Raw genomic sequence first — 23586 nt, 5'->3', positions numbered from 1 at the left:
ATTACACTTTGTAAAAAAACAAACAAACAAAACCCATAAAACAAGAAACCCAACCAAAATTAAAAACAACCCACCCACCCCAAAACCCCACCAAATAATAATCTATGAGGCTGTTCGCTGTTCATCGTTAAATTCCATTCCACTCCATATTTCAGTACCAGCCCAATGTCGAGAATCCGGAAGTAAGGTAAAAACAAAATAAATGTTTCGATTTAGTTGAATGAGTTTAATGATTTTCAAAATTATTCGGAATAAACTGCGTCACTAATGATGGTCTGAACTACTACAAACTGCGAATGTGTAAGTACATGAGTGTATGTGTAATTGTAATATGGTATTTTTTTTATATATAAAATTAAACGGTGACCAAACACTCATATCGTGACTCCACGAGGAAGTCTTGTCAAACCACAAAGTGGAAAATTTGGTATAGGTACATCACCTATTTATAGCTGTTGTTGTATTTTTTTCCCCAATTTATTTTTGTTTCCAATTAGCATAATAAGATAAGTGTATTTAGAAAAGATTCAAATGCGATGCTTATTTATTTCAACACACCTATACCTATGTTTTGGGCAGGTCTAAATGCCGGAAAGGTACCGGAATGCTAACACTTTTAGCATACTTGACTCTACGCTAAGAGTTACCCACACTCTCAAACTTCCGCCAGAGTTCGTTTGCTTACGAACCAAACTCTTCCAGTTAGGCATTATGGGATAGCGATTTCTTAGGCCGCGTATACTATGTGACGTCACTGTAGAATGACGAAAAACATAAATTCAAACGTAAACAACTTTCAAAACAAGAACGTAAACGTCAAGTTCATTACTTTACACAATAATTTGAACAGATTCTCCCTACATTTTAATGATCTTTTGATCATTTCATGTTTAAAATAAAATCCATACTTTTATATTAATGCTCTTAATGTCAATATCTTCAAACTTTAAACTACGAACTACTTCTTTAGTGTTATTTGCCTGCGTGATAATCGTGAACTCACAATATACAAATCTGTATATTGTACTGCGTCACATAGGAGAGGTCTATTCGTAGGTGACGTAATGAGGCCTCGACAGAGAGTTTGCCCTCACAAGCTTGCAAGTGCATTTTGACAGCCAACGAGTGCCAATATTCACCTATATATAAGTTCAATAACCCTTTTATTATATAGCTAAAGTATATAGTTGTTAAATTATATCCCTTTTCACTCAAACTACTCCAAAATAGACGAGAATTCATCAATATTGGCATCTAATGTGAAGGTGAAAGTGTGCAATAACAGCATGCATTTCTTAACTGTTCAATATTTAACCCGTCATTAATGCATGAAGCAAACTGATTTTGAAAATGGGGACATCATAATTTATGTACAGTAAAACATTTTGCTTAAGTAAATATCAAATACCGGCTCTGTCAGATTCGGAGGACCATCGTCTGCCATTTTGGCTTGTTTACGTTGTTACGGTAACGTCAATATTGAACGCTCATACTCGGAATGTTTCGGGCACATACAATTTACGCAATGCAAAGTTAGCGTTCGATAAATTCTCAGGATATTGAACGCTAACATTCTCTAGATTTTACGCAGATTTTATATTAGACTACTTATTAGCTATATAATAAATCTTCATATCTCTCTCACTATCATGCAATAAATATATATTATTATATACTTTCAATTTCATCACTTAAAAGTTTAAAAGTTTGCGGGCATATATCACACGATATATGCCTGGAAACATTCCGGCCCGCAAACATTACGTCACAATCAAATTTCTACTTCGTTAATTTTCAAATTTTTTGTATTTTTCATCTTTTACTCAGTTAAACCGATAAAGTTATTGTTAAAAATAAAATTATTGTTAGTTTCTAAATGAAATTGAAAGTATATAATAAAAAGGTTATAGACTTTGTATGGGAAATATGACGACCTCGTTTTTTGTCGCGAACGGACCTCACAAGCCCGGTCCATCTACGCGCCAAAAAACTCAGTCGTCATATTTTCCCATACAAAGTCTATAACCTATAAATATTAAAGGGGCATATTAGCTGCCATTTTGTCACCAAAAATTGAATTCATTGAAAATTGCTCTACATTATAGATTTCAGTAATAACCCCAGTATCTAATTATTTCAAACATTTTTTAACCTCAAAGCAGGCACACAATTGTGTAATTTTGGTGATTAAATAATTATTGTTTTGCAAGACAATAATTTACAATTAGACAAGGTTAAGGTACTTACCTGTAGGATAACTGTCCTATTCCTTGGCGTACATTCAGAGCTCAATATCAGTGCATGGTCATTCATTATCTGTGCATGCGCTGGATAATTGCATATTTAGCTATGAATGTACGCAAGAGGACGAATGATGATTTTTCCTTATATATTTCTTTACACTAAAAGCGGTTATGTAACATTTAACAATGTAGTTTTATTAGGTTTTTTCTTGTTTTTGCACACAATATATGTTTTTAGGTCACCTGAATTCATTCAGGTGACCTATTGCTATCTGTGTTTGTCCGTCGTCGTGCGTTAACATTTGAACATTTTCAGCTTCTTCTCTGAAACCCCTGAACCAATTTCAACCAATTTTGGCATATAGCATCTGTGGGTGGAGGGGAACAAAAATTGTGAAATTCGTGGTCCCTGCCCCCCTGGGGCCTGAGGGGTGGGGCAAAAACCATCAAAATGAGTGTAATTTTAAAAAATCTTCTTCTTTACTCCTGGACATCAAGAAGCCAAACTGTGGGCATAATTATAATGAGCGTTGAGCCCTCTACCAAAATTGTGAAATTCATGGTCCCTGGGGCAGGGGTTCTTGTGTTAGGGTGGGGCTCTATTGGTCATATAGTGAAAATGTAGAAATTCTTTGAAAATCTTCTTATATTGGTTTTATCTAAGGAGTAAATAACCCTTTTCTTTATGATGTCTCAGACCTAGGTTTTTTAAAAAGGATTATTGATTGAACATAAAAATGACACATGTACTTCATGACCACATAGCTATTCAATGTTTCTTCCATCCAAAAGTAAAATTCTTATATTTAAACACAAACCTAATTCAAACATTGGAAGGTTGTTACATGATACTCAGGTGACCTATAAGGCCCCTGGGCCTCTTGTTATTATAGTCATTTAGAATATACATTCCTATGCCATTGAGAGATTTTGAGGTAAAAATGGTTGCCATCACTTTCACAGCTAACGCTCATATTTTTAATATTATTCAGACAGGCAAACTGCTAAAAACTAGTACCGTACCCATTATTGCTCTTCAGTCAATGTGAAGCACTCCCAATAGAAAATGAATTATTCAGTGTTTTAAATATAATCCCTTCTTTTTTTCAGAGAAAGGTGCCAGTAATGGGGTCAGTTGGAGATGAAAAAATATTATTTCGAGGATCTTTAATTCAGTGTTGTAATGGTTTTCCAAGGAAAAAACTAAGAGATGTAAGTGAATATTTCTTCAATTCTCTATACAGAAAATCTACACATATCAGAAACCTGCTGTACTCTACAGAAACCTGTTGTAAGAGCAGAATACATTTGAAGGTGCAAAATAAAACAGGTATAGACAGTAAACTGAACAAGTGTGTTTTCTTTTCTTTCAGGTTTCAGTTATACTAAGGGAAACTTCTGTTGAACCAAAAGAGTGTGAGTAGTGCTCAAGATTTACATTAGCTTAAAAATATTTGCTCCTGAGGTTTGTGCAACAAACTTGGTCCTAGTTTATTGTGTTAATCAAAATCATAGATATTAATTTTATACTCCTTACTATGTGATTTCAAATCCAAGAACTTCCAAGTTTATTACTCTGCATATAATATTTGAAAGGGACTATATTTTGCAGTAAATTTTTTAAAAGTATAGGAAATAGCAGTTACTGTACATGTACAATTTTTTTTTTTAGTGCTCTTTGCAATTTCTTTTTTATTACAGATGAAATGTAAACTAAAAGTTGATACCTGGGATTCTATGTATTAAGTTTTAGCTGATAAGTAAAAAAAGTTATATTCATATAATTATATAAGTTATTATATACTTTGAAGAGGGTTTAGTAATATCAAAGACCCATTTTATAAAAGATCCTTTGACATATTTGCTTGTTGTCTATAACCCATTTTAGAATTTTTCACTCACGTAGATATGACGTACACCTTTAATGTAGAATTGATGGTTGCCAACTTTTAAAGTTATTTTGATGTCTTGCAATTTACTGTGAACCATTTGCACTCAGTCTCAATCTGTGCAGGTGATAATTATGATATCACCCGTTGTCAAGTATTATTTCAGGTTGCTAGATATTAAAACCCCAGGGGGTGCGGTTTCTGTTCTCAGAGAGTAACAGTTTGTTTCCCAAATATTTCTTGACCAATCAGATTCAACTAAATTACATGAAAGTATGATAAAACAAATTTATTCCTATAAGTTACAGCTGATATTTCCCCTGTAATATGACAGTGTACAATTATATGAAATAATCAGTGATAATTCAGGCAAATAGTTCATGTAACACTTATTGGGTTTTTTTAGCTCTTAAGGTCAATTCTAAGGTCACTCCATTACATATGGTTAAAAACACTATTTCTTTATATTGTGAGAAATAGTTTCCTGATCATACCATATTTTTGTGGGTGTAAACTTTGGCGATCTAAAGGTATATAGATATTTTTAGCAGAATATATTTTAGTGGACATGGAGTTTCAAAACATAAATATTGGTAAGCAGTATAGTGTTAATTAGTTAGATTTGTAAAGTGTTTTTCTGTATACCTCCCTAGCTGAAAAATATTTCATGCATTACATTAATGATTAATGATCTATCTTTCTTTCTTGCAAAAATATGTATTTGGAATGCAGACACATTTGGGTGCAAATTTAGCTTTTAAAAATTTGTTGACGTGACACAAAACTGCCAAAATTATCACCCCATGGAAAAAATCCGGATATATGGTATCTCAGGTACTTTTTTAGCTTTATAACCTTGAAACTGCCCTTGAAGAGAATCCTTCACTTGAGTATGACCTGTAATTTCAATGTCAAAGTCACTAATTCATATTGTAATAGATGGTTTTATTTCCGGATGATATCTCAAATGCTGTTTGAGCTTTTGCAATGAAACTTCACATGAAAAGCCTCCATGACTAAATTAAGTTTGACCTCTACTGCTTTCTAGGTCAGATGGTTGCAGGTCACTGGGTTATATTTATATGTACTTGTAGTTGATGGAATGCTTAATTTTGCAATTCAGTCTCTATTCAATTGACTTTGATGATATCTGTTGGTTGTCTCAATGTCTTCAGGTGGCTCCAATCATCATCAAGTGTTTTGATCTTTATACTGAGATGTCCTCAAAATGCCCTCCAATTGGTGGATCTGCAGTGGTGTCCAGCCACTTTCTCCTTTGAGGTTGGATTCCAGCTTTTAGCAACTCCCGTACCACAACCAGCATGAACCCCCTCTCAGCAGCCTCTCATAGTTGTTGTAAATCTTTCTTTCTGTATTTGTTGCTTCACTATTCCAATGACTTTAAGTAGTTCTTCCATTGATCTTGTGGGCAACCATCAACATCCGACTTCTTTGGGAATTAACAGGGTGTTTAATCTCTTCTGTTTGCAATTCTTTGTTACCCCTGCATACTTAGACTTTTTCCTCCCATTTGCATCATCTTAGCTGTCTGTCCATAACACAGCAAGTTTAATGATAATGATGGCAGATACTGCTGCTGTTGATATGACAAAATCTAGTCTCGTTGTGATCAGAACTATACTCATATTTCTAGAAAGAGACAAGCTTCTTACTTGCATGTATATCTACCGTCTTTGGGGGTAATTTTGGCACATTGGAAATGTTTACTTTTTTGACGGATTATGAAAATTCGCTTAAACCAAATTGCCAAGGTTTCCATTCATAGAAATTATAATTCCATAAAGCAAAAATCTGCCAAAATATAAGCACATTTAGAACAACTCCTCCATAAAGTTAAATAGGTCATTTATTAAGATTATCAATGATGAAAAAATCCACAAAATCACATGCCTGTTGCATGAAAACCATATAGATCTAAAATACAAATAAAAAGTATGCAACCAATATATGCACTAGCATTTTAATCTAGATTCTAAAGAAAAATTAACCAAGTGCTCTTGACACAAAAATTACTTTATATGGTTCTCTCATCTCCTACGAAGTTCTTAAACTTATGAAGGACATTTTCTTCCTCACATTTTTTCTTCCATTCTGTTCACAAGTATAATATAGTGTTGCTCACTTTTTTTTGTATGGCCCCCTGTGTAATTTCTTTTTTGTAACCAGATAGAATGTGTGTCACAAGGAGCCCTTCTCTCTGCATAGCAAGCATCCTTGATCTTCTTTGATCCCCATCTGATTTGAGTTGCAAGTCAAATACTGAACTTCACAAGGATAATTAATCTTAGAGGTTCTAATTTCCATATTTCTGGTGCTCCACATAGTTCCTGCTGACCCATTCCTACAAAGTTTGCTGCCACATTGAGTCCTCTGTTTTCCTCACTGCAACATTTTTCTCCTTTTCTTGCTTAAAAAAAATTCACAAGATTTGTTACAAAGTATCTGCATGTGCATGTCAGAGAGACTTGCTATTTCTGGTACATGTATTTTTTCATTTCCCATTATGATTTGCCTTGATGATAAATTAATACTGGGAGATGAGTTTGATGAATTTGAGTTGAAATATGAAGTATTTTGATGAATGAAGTAAAATGATCTTCAAATTAAATGATGCACACTTTATGATTGATTATGAGGGAAAAAATATATTATCGGTAGCTCCACCATGCCACTAATTATTAACATTGATCAGTATATCACTATTTTATAGTTTTCCCTAAGTGATTATCATTTACGTTCATATAATGAATGAAAAGTTCACCTTATACAGTTTACATGTATATGTATTGATATGCTTTGTAATTTCACTTCACAACACCCTTTAAGCATTCAGCCAAACAGAGGTAAGCTGTTATGGTTGGTTTAGATTAAAGGGACTGATTCAAAATTTTCCCCCAAAATTTTGTTTTTCACTTTAAGTGATCAAAATTTACTGACTAATATGTTTAAAGGGTTTCACAAAAAATTAAGGTTATATATCATGACAGAAGCACATTATAGAGAGTTTATAATTTGTTATGTAAACAAAGATTGAGGTGTGTTATTAATATTGTTTACGAAGTTTTCAAAATAAATGGATATTGATCCAAGTTTATTATATCTTTCACATTTAAAGTATACATTAGGTAAAATGTGTCATTTAAAAGTTAAATTTTGTGACTGTACAAAATGCAGATGCTTTAAATTACAAAATTAACTTTTCACTGGTTTGTTTGTACACATAAAAAGACTTGAGTTTTTATTTACATAACACAAAGTTAAGGCTACAACATTGCTCATAAATCCTTGCATTTCAGAAGGTTAAATTTGGTTGTCAACATTAAAAAATTATTTTTTATTTTTAACACCAAGAAATGAAAAATATCTTATTCCAAAAATATGAACCAGTCACTTTAACAAATGATTCTTATTATTGTGATCCAATATTTTCTTTATCAATATCTCTACCAATTTTGTTGGAGATTGCAAATATTCTGAGACTTAATAAAGATAAAACAGTATTAGAGTTATGTTCAGGTTATTTCATAGTAACCATCACTAATAATAATATGACTTGTCATTAACATTTGATTTTTTGTGAAGTTTTATGGTTGAAACAGCCTCATTTTCATATTTATAAAAACAATAGATAAGCTGAAACTGGAACACCATGCATCGGTGACTTTCTCTGCTGAGGATCTTTATTTTTATGAAAAAGATGAAATTGAGATGAGAAGAGGACGGAGATATTTGGTCTGCTGGAGAGCAAATGGAACTACTTTGAAGCACAGGCGATACATGGCTGTGACTCTCGTCATTAAGAAACAATACAAAGTCCATTGCTTCACTTTCTGTGGTTCACCAATAGACAAAAATGGATCTATTGGAGCACTGTGGAATATTCTTAGGGAAACCTTTGGTAAGTCATCAAAATTTAAACATTGAATACTTATTTTCGAGCATCTACTACTAAGGGCTGGTGTTAGCTATTACCTCATTCCAAATTTTTATGCCCCCAGAATCAAAGATTCGAGGGCATGTAGTATTTGGCCTGTCTGTTTGTGGCAAAAATCTTTGACCTTTGTTATATCTTTTACACCATAAGAGAGAGACCTTTCATACTTGGTATGTGTATTCCTTGTGGCAAGACCTTTCCATTGACACCAAAATATTTGACCTGATGACCTTAACATTGACCTTTGACCTACTTTAAGAAAATTTGTATATAAGCCATATTTTCCAAATTGTAAGAGCATTTGCATTTCTTGTGTGAAGACCTTTCCATTGCTACCAAATTTGTTGACTTTGTAATCTTGAAATTGACTGCTGACCTACTTTGAAAATTATTCACTAAATTCAGTTCCACTTTGTTGTAATCCGGGGGTATCAGTGTTTTACAAACACATCTTGTTATGTGATGCATGTACCGGTAGATCGGTCTGCTGTATCATTTTAGTAGAATTGGAATGAGGTGAGTGTTGTGATGATGTTTATGTGATATTAATTGGTATTGAGGATAGGAATTAGGTTTGTCATCCTTATATTAAGCCATCATATTTCTCTGTCTAGCATATTAGGTAACATATTCCGCAACTACTACATATGTATGATCATACTCTTAATTGATTCGTGAAGTGTACCTATCTCCTGTTACAACGAATCTGCTGAACGCAAAGACTGTTTAAAAGTCAAATGAAATTTCAAATTACACAAAACAGAATATTGTAAATGATATAAAAGGCACAGTTAAAAAATAAACAATTATAATTTGCATATTGCATATTTTCTGCTAATACGCATACATACACAAGAGCTTATCAAGCATGTCCCTATTAGAAATATCCTGAGTGCATACATTTGGTATGTCAGTTTTTGTTAAAGAAAATCAACAATGTAGACCATGTAAACAATCACCCGAGTTTCACGCATAAAAAAAATTGTACATCACAAGAGTTACATGTTACTGCAATACGTACATCTTTCAAACTCATCCAACTAGATAACATACATTTTAGTGAGGAAAAGTGACAATCATTTGTATTTCCATTAAAAATCAGGTTACCTGAGTCACTCATCATGCTACCAAAACCTTGTAGAGACTAATATCATGCATTTCATTTGTGTGAAACTCTGATGTTCAGGAGTAAAGATGAAGACTAACAAGATTCAGTTCATTTTCGCTATCTGATCTTCATAACCCCATCCCAGGGTCTGAATCTCGAGACCTAAAGACCAGGAATTCTGCAACTCTAGTAGAGGCCTCTGACCCAATATATCTACGCAGTCCATATTGCAATCACTCGGCCTACCATATTTGTAAAGTGTCGAGGCCTTGAAAAGGGATAATAATTCTTAAATGTCATCTACACGTTGTCTTTTAATTTATCTAACGAGCCTTATCCCAGAGGTATAAGTCTCACTTTAGAATTTGGCCGCTACTTAGTGGACTCAGGAGCTGAAAATGCTAACATTTTTCAAAAGGAACAGCTGTAACACTATTATATCAAATGTAATTAAGACTCCTCTCCTGTGCAATATTCACTCCATGCTTAAGATTTAACAATTTCCCATGGGAGGTCATCTCAGCATGACCTATGATATTAGCCAATTTGTGAATCACCTTGTAAAATTGCTGGTGCAGCGCTCATTTTATCAGAACTCTGAATATTTTGTAACCCCCTTTCCCCCTAAATTCTGAATAGAAACAAAAATGGCTGCTGATATTAGCTTATGCATGGAGTGAAACACAGAACAGCAAAATTTACACATTTGATTTTGATTAGATTGTTTTTATACCGTCATTTTATTAACCTTCATTGTAGGAGAAATAGAGAGTTGGTTTGTAAAATTACCAGAGAATCAGAATAAAAATCTGCGATTAGCTGTTTCTAAGAAAAACTTTTGTTTGTTGGACTCAACATATGAAATCTACCAAGACTTTCAGTTCAAGACAGTGAAGTGTGATGTATCATTCAACAGTGGTACAGATACGTTGGAGTTGAAAGTATATACTGATGTCGGAGAGGACCATCCAGGTAATGCAAGCATTGTAGAAATAATCATATTCTGTGAGGAGTAGCTTATTTTGTAGATTTAATTGGAATCCATCTCATGAATTTGTATTGTATTGTTTATTACCAAAGGCAGCACTGCTTATAGGTTACAAAGAACATATATTACAATAATAACATGAATGAGGAAGACATCAATAAGTTATAATAACCATTTGTGAACATGAAATAGAGCATGCGTCTCATATAATGGTAAGAACATACATTTTTCTTGAAATGTTGAGGATAAACCTCTTTATTTTGTGGCCTCTGGTTTCAGTTTAGAAGCTTATGATTAATTTATATAAAAATTTCCCAAAATTGTTTATACAAGGTTTATGCAGAAACCCTATCAACAAAATAACATCCTTAGGAAACTGTAAAACCTTAATAGACAACAAATTTAAATGATGTACAGTGCTCCCTCAGATATATTGGCATCTGCCATTTATAAATCAAGTGGTGGCCGCCACCTAAATTAAGTGGCGGCTGCCAAATAAAATAAGTGGCAGCCATCAGTTGATTTATATGGTGGCTGTCAGATAATAAGTGTTGGCCACCAGTTAAATTAAGTGACAGCCGCAAGTTAAATGAATATTAATTTTATACCCTTGCACCTATCAGCTTCCATACAGATCAAAGTTAAAGCAGTATGATCGGATGTCCATGTAATGTTTTTGTACATAATTACCTTCAAGCAGATTAATTAGTGTTTATTAAAGTTATTATCTTTCCCTTAATTACATGCTTGAAAACATTTGCATGTAAAAGAAAACAAATTATTTAGAAAGCAGATATAGTGTGGTACACATAAATCATTTGGAACACTTCGGGCCTTTCACTGAAAACACAATGTTTTTTGATGAAAGACCTTAGGTGTTCCATATGACGCATAAATTATACATGTGTTAGGCGTCTATAAATAGCCCCATGTGTGTGTCCGGGGAATCCCAACACGATCTATTAACTCAGACGCAACTGTAATTTCAAGGCTGAAAGAGTGTACAACACTGAATTACTAAGAGGTATATGATATTTTCATTTCTATTAAACTTGTGGCACGGTACTGTTGTAACAAAAATTCACAGCTTTACACAGATGAGACCACCGATGATTTGAAAGTTGGAACTGCACACATGACTGTCACTTGAAATGGCTGAGTGACGGTTGTTAGTAAACACCGATTTGAAATCAAGTAATTCTGGTTCACACAGGAGAAATAATGTATGACATGTCGTACAACCTCATAAATACGTATATGCGATGATTTAACAGGGGTTTTGCAAGGTGGAAAAAAATGTCGAAATTCGGATCATACAACTTTAACAACTGTTGAATACAGTAATGCAGTTTGAATCATTTATAATGAGAATAAGCAACATGTTAAAAGAGACTAATTATCATCTGGAATTTACTTTTTTCCAAGCCATACAAAATTAGCCAATTGACCAAGAGATTGAGCCTGACATGGAATTTATGCATTTTAAGGAGGTACTCTATATCGTCATAATGGCTGACTTCCTTTTAAAACATGGATGAAAATATAAATATCAGCAATATTTGTCTATTCATTTACAAAATGCTTGCCTAGCGGAGTAGCTCAGTAGGTTAGCACGTCTACTGCTGAACTGTAGATCGCGTTTTAGAGTCCAGTATGGGTTTTAGATTTTTCCCAGATTGTCTTCTACTATATCTGCAATTTTTTACTAAATTAAGTAAATTTGAAAGTCTTTAATTTCAAAATGCTGTTGCACATATCCTCCACTTTTCATCCATATCAAATATCTCTGGTATAGCATACCCCCTTAATTCCAAGACCAGTGCAGAAAATGGCACATTTAGAACACAGAATTTCTAACTATTAAACATTCTTTTTAAAGAATTTATTGATGAAAGTGCGATATATTTGCCTTATCTGTTTAATTTTATACTATGCCACCTCCCATATTGATTCACTTAATCAAATTGATTAAACATAATTTTCAGACTTTATGGAAAATCTTACAATGCACTTGAGGGCATCCAAAACATTTGCAGAACCTATCCAAAAATTGCTGATCATAAGGACACAAGATTTTGTGAAAAATGGTCCTAACCCTGGAGTACACAAGTGGCTCGACGAGAGTTTTAAAGTCCAAGGCAGTTATTCAGATCCCATGGAAAGTTCAGACAGTGCTTTAGTGATCTCTGGATTTAGTTCAGACAGTCTTTTAGTGAATCCTGAAAATTCAGACACTCTTATACACGTAGTGAACTCAGAAAGTTCAGACAGTTCTTTGCCTCCTCCATCCCCTTGTCTTGAGAACTCTGACATATTTGTCGGACTACCACCGCCAACACCACATAATTTAAGACTATCTGTACTAAAATACAAATTTCATGCAGAGGATTTTGAGAAGCCCCCTAGATTGCAGAGTAAATCAGTTCTCTTCCGCTCAGAAAGCACAGCATGCATTACAGAATGTGATCAGTACAAGAAACGGAATTATCGGAATGTTTTCTATGAAAACATATTTCAATATGATGACAGTACTTATACCTATAGAGTTTATATAAATGAGCCATACTTAAAACCATACCATCCAAGAATGAAGGTACGGATAGATCGTTGGAATCGACTGAGCGATGAGCTTCAGGAAGTTGACCACGAGGCAGTAAGGAGACATGGGATGTGGTTTGATAACCAATACAGAAACAGATCAACTGACGATTCCTACAAAAAGTAAGGAACTCAGAGCAGCTGCATTTTTAACAAACACTTGAGATGACCAGAGGCCCATGGGCCACATCGCTCACCTGAGTCACCTTGGCTCATATCTAAAGATTTTCCCTATACATATCGGCTTATAAAATTTTGATCCCTATTGTGGCCCCAACCTACTCCCGGGGGCTGTGATTTTACTAAACTTGAAACTGCACTATGTCAGAAAACTTTCATGTAAATGTAAACTTTTCTGGCCCAGTGATTCTTCAGAAGATTTTTAATGATTTTCCATATACATTTGTATGTAAAAACTTTGATCCCTTACTGCGGCCCCATCTTACCCCCGAGGACCATGATTTTTACAAACTTGAATCTGCACTATGTCAGGAAGCTTTTGTGCAAATGTAAACTTCTTTGGCCCAATGGTTCTTAAAAAGAAGATTTTTAAAAAAATCTCTGTAATGGTATGTAAAACTTTTATCCCCTATTGTGGCCTCATCTTAGTCCCAGGGGGTCATGACTTTAACAAAATTGAATCTGCACTATGTCAGGAAGCTTTCATGTAAATATCAGCTTTTCTGGCTCAGTGGTTCTTGGAGAAGAAGATTTTTAAAGATTTTCCATATATATTTGTTTGTAAAACATTGATCCCCTATTGTGACTCCATACTACCCCCAGGAGCCATGATTTTAATAAACATGAATTTGCATTATGTCAGGAAGCTTTCATGTAAATTTCAGCTCTTCTGGTCCAGTGGGTTCTTCAGAAGAAGATTTTTAAATGACCCCACCCTATTTTTGCACTTTTGTTATTATCTCCCCTTTGAAAGGGACATGGCCCTTCATTTGAACAAACTTGAAAGCCCTTCACTCAAGGATGCTTTTGGCCAAGTTTGGTTATAATTGGCCCAGTGGTTCTGGAGAAGAAGTCGAAAATGTAAAAAGTTTACAGATAGACGGAGAACAGGCAATCAGAAAAGCTCACTTGATCTTTCAGCTCAGGTGAACAAAAAGTCAAATTAGTTTATCTGATCAATTTTTTTTTCATTGTCTGTCCATCTATCTGGATACTTTTCACATTTTTAGCTAAAAGCCTTCAAATACTAGTTTGACGATTCAAGTTTAGCTAAAAGCCTTCATATACAAGTTTGTTTAAAGCATTGGCCAAAATACAGTATTACATAGGAATACATAGGACAATTCTATTAAGACCTTCCAAAGAATCCCAAGAGTGCGATGTAAGAAATCAATATATGTAAATCTACATTCCAATTTTCCCTCGCGATCACTCCCAAAGGCAGTATGGAGCCAAGGAATTTCATTCTTTTTTTTCAACTTTTTCCTTTGCAAGGTTTGTATAACTTTTATTGGCCTTCAATTTAACACTTTTCAATTCGGTGAATCTAAATTTACTCATTACTATATGGTAGCATATAATGGGTTTGGACAAATTCAAAATGTGATAAAAATATTTCCAATGCATCCGAATGAAATGAACAGGCAGAATTTTCCCTGTATACAAAATAACCATCAGCCCCTCCCCCTTCAGATTTCTAGTCGTGCAAAATTGTTGACTGGTCAGACTTAGTATTTAGATTTTGAAGATAATTGAATGACAATGAATTTAATAGATATAACATATATACATGTATATTTCCTTTTCCCTAGGATATATAATTTGCCTCTCAATATTGAACCCCAGAAGGTGTACGATGAGCCTCGCCCGACAGGAAGATGTCGCTCCAGCTCTAGTTTTGTTGATGATCATCTTCATCATGAGGATCAAAGTAGAGACTACTGGAATTCAGATGTAAAATTATACATAATTCAAATAATGTTGTGATATGACAGACACCAGCATTGTAGTAAAATCATAAGTTAATTACAATTCCTACAATGATATTGACAACAAAACCACACTTTATATATTTACATGGACACCAACCGAACATACTGTACAGTGTGTCTTTAGGTGGATAGTACACCACTAACAAACGTTCTCTACACTTACTATGCTCCTTCCGGAAGAGCGCAAGTGCGCAAGCGCACCTTGATTAGCATATCAAAATAAACAATATTGTAAACGTATCAAGTACGAACGTTGCACGCGTCTTAATTGAAGTAGTAGCTAGTAGCGAAACTGCACTGTACGTACAAATTATGGAGAATTTTAAAGTGTTGCCCTTTAAATCGATAAATTTAGAGAGGGGGAAATCGAGTAGGAAAAGAAGGGACTTAGAATTGATCAATGGTGACTTTTTTCCAGCAGAGGGTCATACTTGTTTGGAGGTAAACAGAACTAGGGCGTTTGATGCAGATGAAGATGATCACATTGATACTGTTTCATGTATATATTTTGGGGGAGCCCGACGATCAGATGAGTCATCCTGGGGTGATTCTAAAGACATTTTTCAAGTAGACTATTGTGTAACTAACATGGTAGCTACTACTTTGCTAAGCTAATGCAATGTATACCACCAATATGCATGTGTAAAATGCACATATGTACACTGGCAGTCGCTGCACTGTGTATCAGATATATGCATACATATATTTCGTTACAAAGTAATAATTCAGATCTAGCAATTTCTGAAATGTAAAAAAACAACCTTTAATCAGACAGAAACATCCAATCATGAACGAACACCCAATCTCAATTGGGGTGATCGACGCAAAAATCCATAGAACGACGCATAATGAACCTTTGCGAAATCGAAAGTAGAAAGCCTAAATAATTTCAAACAATTGTCACAAAATCTGAAGAAATTGCACATAATTGTCTAAACTTGTTTAATTTTTGCATCTTTAATATGTAAATCCCTTTTTTTAACCTACCATAACTTTAAAAAAAATCGCCAAAATTCCAAATATTAACCGATTTCTTTGCTGTTTGCATGTCACGTTAGAGTTAAAAAAGAGTTATCAAAGGGCAATAACTGCGCATACTTCATTCGGAAATTACCTATACTATTTTTAGTTGCGCAGTTAGCTAGACGAATCGAAGCGTGGGCAAAGAACGATAACTCATTTTCAATATGGTGGTCAATTTGCATAATTTATTCAAGAGCAAAAGTTGCATTGACGTTTGTTAGTGTAAAACATTTCTTTCGATATTATTTTGTATTTCTTAGATTTACATATTTAAACAGAAACTGTTTTTATGCCCCCGAGATTGAAGATCGGGGGGCATATTGTTTTTGTCCTGTCTGTCATTCTGTCTGAAACTTTAACCTTGCTATTTTTGACCCCGTGACCTTGACCTTGGAGTTTGACCTACTTTTTGAAAACTTTAACCTTGCTAATAACTTTTGAACAATAAGTGATAGAGCTTTGATATTTCACATGAGTGTTCCTTGTGACAAGATCTTTCCGTTGGTATTAAACCTTTTGACCTTGACATTTAACTTACTTTTAATTTTTTTTTACATTGGTCATAACTTCTAGATGGTAAATATTAGAGCTTTCATATTATACATAAGCATTTCTTTTGACAAGATCTTTCTACTGGTACCAAGATATTTGCCCTTGTGACCTTGGCCATCTTTGGAATTGGCCATTATCGGGGGCATTTGTGTTTCACAAACACATCTTGTTAATACATTTTATTGTCTTCCTCACTGACTGTAGGTCCACTCTGTCCAGCTTAAGCATGCACCTCCTACACAGAAGAGCTCTCATCTCGAAACTGGCATATTGTATCAAAAGTACCATATACATACTTTTGAGTTACCATTTGTATTCACTCCCCAGGAATTAATTCCATAGATTTGTGTGCAGATCTATGAAACTAATCTGCTGAAAACACATAAGCTCTGTAGGAATCAAGTTGTCCTTCTGTCTACTCTTAATCACTTCTGTTGTGTCACAATATCTTGAGCAGGTTTTAACTTATAACTTTTTATTATATTCTATACAAAGGTAGTTTACCGTTAAATTAATCTAAAGATTTTGGTGTCAGGAGCTCAAAGGTCAAGGTCCTTCAGACAGGCCTTCAACTTCTAACTTTACTAAATGCTTTCCTTGTAAGATGATAAGTTGAGTTTTAACATAGACTTTTGATGTTTATTACCAAGGTTGTTCATAATTAAAGAAATATGTCTGTAGATTTTAAAGTCATGAACAAAAGATGCATTTTGTATAAAAACTTACTTTGTGACATTTAGCAGTCAAACTGTTCGTATGATTATGATCATGAGAATGCAATATAAAAATCAACTGGCCTTCTACCAAAATTTTGAAATTCACGTCCCATGGTGAAGGACAGGACTTTATTGATCATATGCTGAATTTCATTTAAAATTCCTGTACATCAAGTACACAAACATGAATAACAGGTTTCTACTAAATGTTTTGAATATGCAGGAGTTTAAAAAACAGGTAACACAATGATTTCTAAAGGCCAAAAAATGTGCATAAGCAGGTGATCATTTAGGCCTTTTGTTTTCTAAATACACAACAATACACATGTAATTAAATATTGTATGCTCTTTATTTTTTCTCAGCTATGCCTCACAATTCAAAGAGTGATGGAGGGACGTATGCCAAAGATGTGGGAGATTTTAAGTATAACACACAGTCAATACTTGGAATTGTCAATGAAATTAGATCTGACGAGTACTGCACTGAGGGCAAGAGATTGGACAGAGTTTGCAGAATGGATTGGTAATAAGTGTATAATATAAGTATTCTTCTCTTCCCCTGAACATTTAATAACCAAATTACATACATAGTACATGTAACAGACCATGCAAACAAGATTTGAATCAGTATGCCTATGTATCCTTTTACCCTATGACCTTCCATCCTTTTGTGTACACACCTTTGTAATGAAGACACATTAGAAGTTTGTACTTGGAATTTAAGTTCATTTGTCCAGGTCAGGGTCACTAGTGTATGTGTCCAGGTCAGGGTCACTAGTACATTTGTCCAGGTCAGGGTCACTAGTGCATTTGTTCAAGTCAGGGTCACTAGTACATTTGTCCAGGTCAGGGTCACTAGTACATTTGTCCAGGTCAGGGTCACTAGTACATTTGTCCAAGCCACGGATCTTAAAAGCCACTGATAAAAGAATTTGGAGTTATTTTTCAGACATATCTCTTTTGATGAAAAGACATCAGAAGTTTATTCATGGCAAAGATGTTGCTGATGAGCAGACAATATGTATTGGTCCTGAACTAAAGACATTTGGTCAAAGTCATTAGCATCAAATTGTTTAAAATAATTGTTAAGGCCACTTAGAAGAAAAAATAAACTACACATATTTGATCATAAAAACTGAAGCCCATTATGCTCTCAAAGATTTATAGATGTTCTTTAAGGCTATATGGGCTCTTGAAGTGTCTACTAAACATCATGAAAACTGTTTGAGAATTTGTAATGCAATATAGAGGAAATACTGATTTTCAAAATTTAGGAAGAAATAAACACTACCTTCCATGAGGAGTTGTACCGTGACAATCATTTGGACTACAATGGGGAGGGGGGTTGTCATGCTCAAAGGAAGACCTACATATGTACTCCTTCCTTTGCTCTATAGTGATGGCTCTTATTTATTTCCATTCCAAAGTTTTAAATGATAACGTACATTATAACTTTGGAAATTATCAAGTTTATTGAAAAACTGTTTAAATGTTATCATCAAGGGTCATTGTCATCATCAGGGTTGACTGTCACAGTACAACTCCTCAAGGGGTTGGTGATATGTCATGGAGTCATACCATATCATTAGAGGCAAGCACATAAAAATATTTGGTTATGTATACAGAAGTTGCTTAGACAATTCCTAACTCTTTTCCACTAAATACTATTTAGGGCCCCGCATGAAATGCGGGAAGCCCTATAGTAATCACATTGTCCGTGCCTCCGTCTGTCCGTCAACACTTTCTTTGTGACACAATAACTCTCACAGTTTTTATCGTACAGTTTTCAAATTTTGTACAGAAATAATGTACAATAAGAGGAAAAAGCCTACAGATTTTGGGGTCATTTCACTTTGTCTGTCTGTCTGTACGGCATGATCTTTGTCATTATGAACACTTTCTTTGTTACACAATAACTCAAACAGTTTTCATTGTACAGTTTTCAAATTTTGTACAGAAATACTTTACAATAAGAGGAAGACACCTATAGATTTTGGGGTCATGTCACTTTGTCTGTCTGTCTGTATGTGTGTCATTATCTTTGTTATTATGAACACTTTCTTTGTGACACGATAACTCAAACAGTTTTCATTGTACAGTTTTCAAATTTTGTACAGAAATACTTTACAATAAGAGGAAGATACCTATAGATTTTGAAGTCATGTCACTTTGTCTGTCTGTTTGAATGTCATCATCTTTCTTATTATGACCGTATTTATTTACCACTGTCTAAGGGAGATAATTCAATTTGAATTATGATATGCATTGTATTGATATATAGAAAATTTACAAGAAATAACTCTACAACATTGTGTATGTGTATATATTTGTTCTTTTTTTTAATGTGATATAAAAAATTCTTGATGTTACATGTATATTGAATTAAAACACGTCATTCCCAGTAAACAACTTTCGATCGGGATCGGAATGCGAAATAAAATTTCTTATATCCGGTTGCAAAGTGAAACTGCTTCATGCCAAACTCCCAAACTCCCCGTCGAGGCCTCATTACGTCACCTACGAATAGACCTCTCCTATGTGACGCACCACAATATACAGATCTGTATATTGTGAGTCCGCGATTATCACGCAGGCAAATAACACTAAAGAAGTAGTTCGCAGTTAAAAGTTTGAAGATATTAATATTAAGAGCATTAATATAAAAGTATGGATTTTATTTTAAACATAAAATGATCAAAAGATCATTAAAAAGTAGGGAAACTCTGTTCAAATTATTGTGTAAAGTAATGAACTGGATGTTTACGTTCTTGTTTTGAAAGTTGTTTACGTTTGACGTTATGTTTTTTCGTCATTCTACAGTGACGTCACAGTATACGCGGCCTAAGGAATCGCTATCCCATAATGCCTAAGTGGAAGAGTTTGGTTTGTGAGCAAACGAACTCTGGTGGAAGTTTGGCCAAACTCCCTGTCGAGGCCTCATTACGTCACCTACGAATAGACCTCTCCTATGTGACGCAGTACAATATACAGATTTGTATATTGTGAGTCCGCGATTATCACGCTGACAAATTACACTAAAGAAGTAATTCGCAGTTAAAAGTTTGAAGATATTAATATTAAGAGCATTAATATAGTAGAGATTTTATTTTAAACATAAAATGATCAAAAGATCATTATAAAGTAGGGAGACTCTGTTCAAATTATTGTGTAAAGTAATGAACTTGATGTTTACGTTCTTGTTTTGAAAGTTGATTACGTTTGACGTTATGTTTTTTCGTCATTCTACAGTGACGTCACAGTATACGCGGCCTAAAAAATCGCTATCCCATAAATCCTAAGCGGAAGAGTTTGGTTTGTGAGCAAACGAACTCTGGTGGAAGTTTGTGCTTCATGCTTCAAGTTGTTGAATTATGTAGTAATTGCATGTTACACATTAGAGAACTGTTCCTTTTAATAAAGAAAGTCACAAAGTAGATACAAAATGAGTGTACCTTATTCATTACTGTTACCGAGCTTTCGTCGGCGAAAATCTCGAAATGGCGTGTTTCACTGCGTTTGTTGACGGTAAGGTCCACATTTTCTACATGAGTATTTTTAAATTTGCTCATGATTTTTTTGCGCATACATGGTATGTCTCGGCTAGGAATAATGGAAACTTTCTCACTTATGTATGTAAAGACATATTAATCTCTATTTTTAAAAATGTAGAACACTTTTATCAAATGACAATGTGTTTGAAAACGCTTAGAGCCCCGATGTCAGAATTTCCTTTTCCAAGACATCAATATATCAAATTCATAATCCTTTTCGAATAGGATGTACCATATTTTGTACCAGTTATCCATTTTGAATCCTCTATTAGAATGGGATTTTGTTGCACTCTGTTGTGTTTGAGTGGATGTCATGAGTGTGTGTCAAACAGAAGTAATTTAAATTGCATACGTCTCTCACAAATATGCTTCATGATGCCTTTTTCACAAATTGGCATTCCAATGTATCTTTATATATTATTAATTCTAACATATATACCAGCTCCAAACATTGCTATATCAAATACAGATGTCACTTTCCTCTAATATTACCCTCGGCGGGGCCCTTGCTGACCGTGTCAGTTTTCTAGTTGATATGTGTATTCATTTTTATATTTGATTCTCATATTTATGATATTTCCCAAGTTTCAAATTTTGATATGCAATCTCTTGTGTGAATATACCTAACACAGGCATTGGTTCATATATTTCTATAGGGATCAAGTCAAGTAACGACATAGAGGTAATTCAACACTTCTGTTACACAAGAAAAATGGTAATCATGGAGGTTGTGTTCTGTCACTGGTATTTTCAAAACCTACAAGGACGATGCGTTCCCAAGTGTAACTATGACATGCTAATGTGTGTTCTAAGAAGTATGGAGAGATACGACTTAATTCATGTGATTCAAAGGAACAATGCAAATGTGGGTGAAGGAGAAGAATCAGATGAGGACAATACGCATTTTTAAAATAACTACTATTCAGTGTGTGTGTGTGTGTGGTTTGGTAGTATCAGAAAACATTAAAGTGAATTCAATGTACACAAAAGGCATCTAGAATTTAAAAAAATCAGGCATTATTGGACTTTGAAGCATTTTATGGCAGTGTTGTTGGGTACTAGTATACCAGAGGCCACATGCACACGCCACATACCCACAACTCTCCACTAAGTATGCTCCAGTCCTGTGCTCCAGACCAGACAGTACCAATATTTAAATACATGTATCACGGTCCTCTTCACCAGATGAATCGGACTCTTATTGTTTCTGTGTGTTGGGATTTTAGAATACTCCTTCTTTCATTTTACTAGCTCTGCCAGTTAATTTCTTGTTATCAAAGTTTCTTTTTGTTGCTTAAAGCTTTGTGTTTATCAAGACATCTGAAGTACGGAATCTCGAATCTTTCGGACAATGCCATCCGAAATACTGAGAAATCTAACAATGAATAAACAGGACTGTAATAGGAAAAACATGCTAAAGCAATACAAAGATAAAGGAAATCTACATTTGATATTTACTTTTATCATTTAAGAAAGAATTGGGGAAAAAACCCACACAACAGGAACTATGTATGTGAAAAATATGGCATATATGCACTCCAGCGAAAATTGTAGTTTATATTATACATTGACAGTGTAAAACAGTTATTTTTAATACGGGTATTCTTTTAAGTTTTGAAATGAGTTTTTATTTATAAAAGAGCAAAGCATAGACTAAAGAGATGCACAGTTACAAATCTGCATAGCAGACTTAAGAAAAGAAATGACAATAATTTGAAAATCATGCATGTATCAAAACCACAGGCACTTTATATATACCTTGGAGGCTTAATTACTACTCTTATATATAGTAATTAGGCCTCAAAGTGATTTAAGTGCCTGAGATCAAAACCAGGGGTGAAACTCACTATAGATATTCACTGTGTAAGGATCTCTGAGGGTAACATCTATAGATTGAAAAACAAATCAAATGAGTTAGAGAAATATGTACTAATGATAAAACTCGGATAATAAAGGAATGAAAACAGATCAACATCTTCTTACCGAAGCAAACAAGAGGATATATGTATAATAACGATTGTGACTGTGATAGTACCACAATAATCGGCTTAATTCAATTTATTTAGTATTCATTCTATCTTATAAATATGTTGATGTTTTGTGTTAAACTTTTGCGTTTGTACAGTTTTCTGTCGGATCCAGTCTGAAATGTATGTGTAATACTCATGTATTTCGTGTTATCCATCCGCTGTTGCTTATGACAATATGTCTGCTTATCTCTATGGTAATGGTGAACATACAGTTCAAACAATTATAGCTGTTGTCAATGTTAACAATTCTTTGCATTTATTTTTGTTGATATTCTGTTGATATGTGGGTGTTTCACGATGAAACCAAACAATAAAATTTATTCAAATAGTGTCAATCATAAAATCTTTCTTGCTGCACAGGAATATATCAAATCTACAAAACTTAATAAGTACTTGTCCTTGTCTGGAGGGTCATTGTAGGCATTGCTTGTTGTCCTATCCTATTCTTATGAATAAAATATTTAAACACATAAACACAAAATGAAGAAACGGTTGATGTAAATAAATTGATAACCAATGAGTTTTAAGGTATAGTACGTATTTACATTTCATGTCTTTTTCATTTGATATACTCATATTTTATTTACATTATCGAACACATTTGTGCCCAACTCTTCACTCCTTTATGTTATGTGTACTGTATAACATCTGTCGTAATCAGACACCAAAAGGCATATTTCAATTCTTGGTTCATGGAAACTGTATTCATCATTTTGAAAAATGAAGTCAAGACAATTTTACCATGCAACAGAGTATTTATTGAAAAAAAATGACAGAGGCAATGGAGCATTTTTTAATCGGAGGAGTGTTTCTAAATTCAGTTTGGATTAAACTACTAATTTCAATGATTGATAACAATCCTTCAAATAACAGATCTATGAAATTGAGAAATTAACTCGTGTAAATGTACACAAAAAAATAAATAGTTTCTCCAAGATATGAAAGGTGAAAATAACGAACAGTGATCAATCCTATAACTCC

The 23586-nt window shown here is 34.0% G+C and overlaps 1 protein-coding gene across 1 annotated transcript; it reads left to right on the top strand.

The window, feature by feature from the left end:
- LOC125670202 (uncharacterized) lies at positions 1–22940 on the top strand. The gene is made up of 9 exons (XM_048905240.2): positions 1–187; positions 3354–3455; positions 3617–3659; positions 7782–8051; positions 9955–10167; positions 12169–12904; positions 14554–14695; positions 17388–17547; positions 21232–22940. Exons 2-9 carry the CDS (start codon positions 3369–3371, stop codon positions 21483–21485), a joined length of 1905 nt encoding a protein of 634 aa, XP_048761197.2. The 5' UTR covers positions 1–187; positions 3354–3368; the 3' UTR covers positions 21486–22940.
- Positions 22941–23586: the final 646 nt, after the last annotated feature.

Source organism: Ostrea edulis, chromosome 4 (assembly GCF_947568905.1).
Source record: "Ostrea edulis chromosome 4, xbOstEdul1.1, whole genome shotgun sequence".
In the NCBI taxonomy this organism is placed as follows: domain Eukaryota; kingdom Metazoa; phylum Mollusca; class Bivalvia; order Ostreida; family Ostreidae; genus Ostrea; species Ostrea edulis.
The sequence above is the reverse complement of the archived record's forward strand: the minus strand, read 5'-3'. Positions and strand labels throughout refer to the sequence as shown.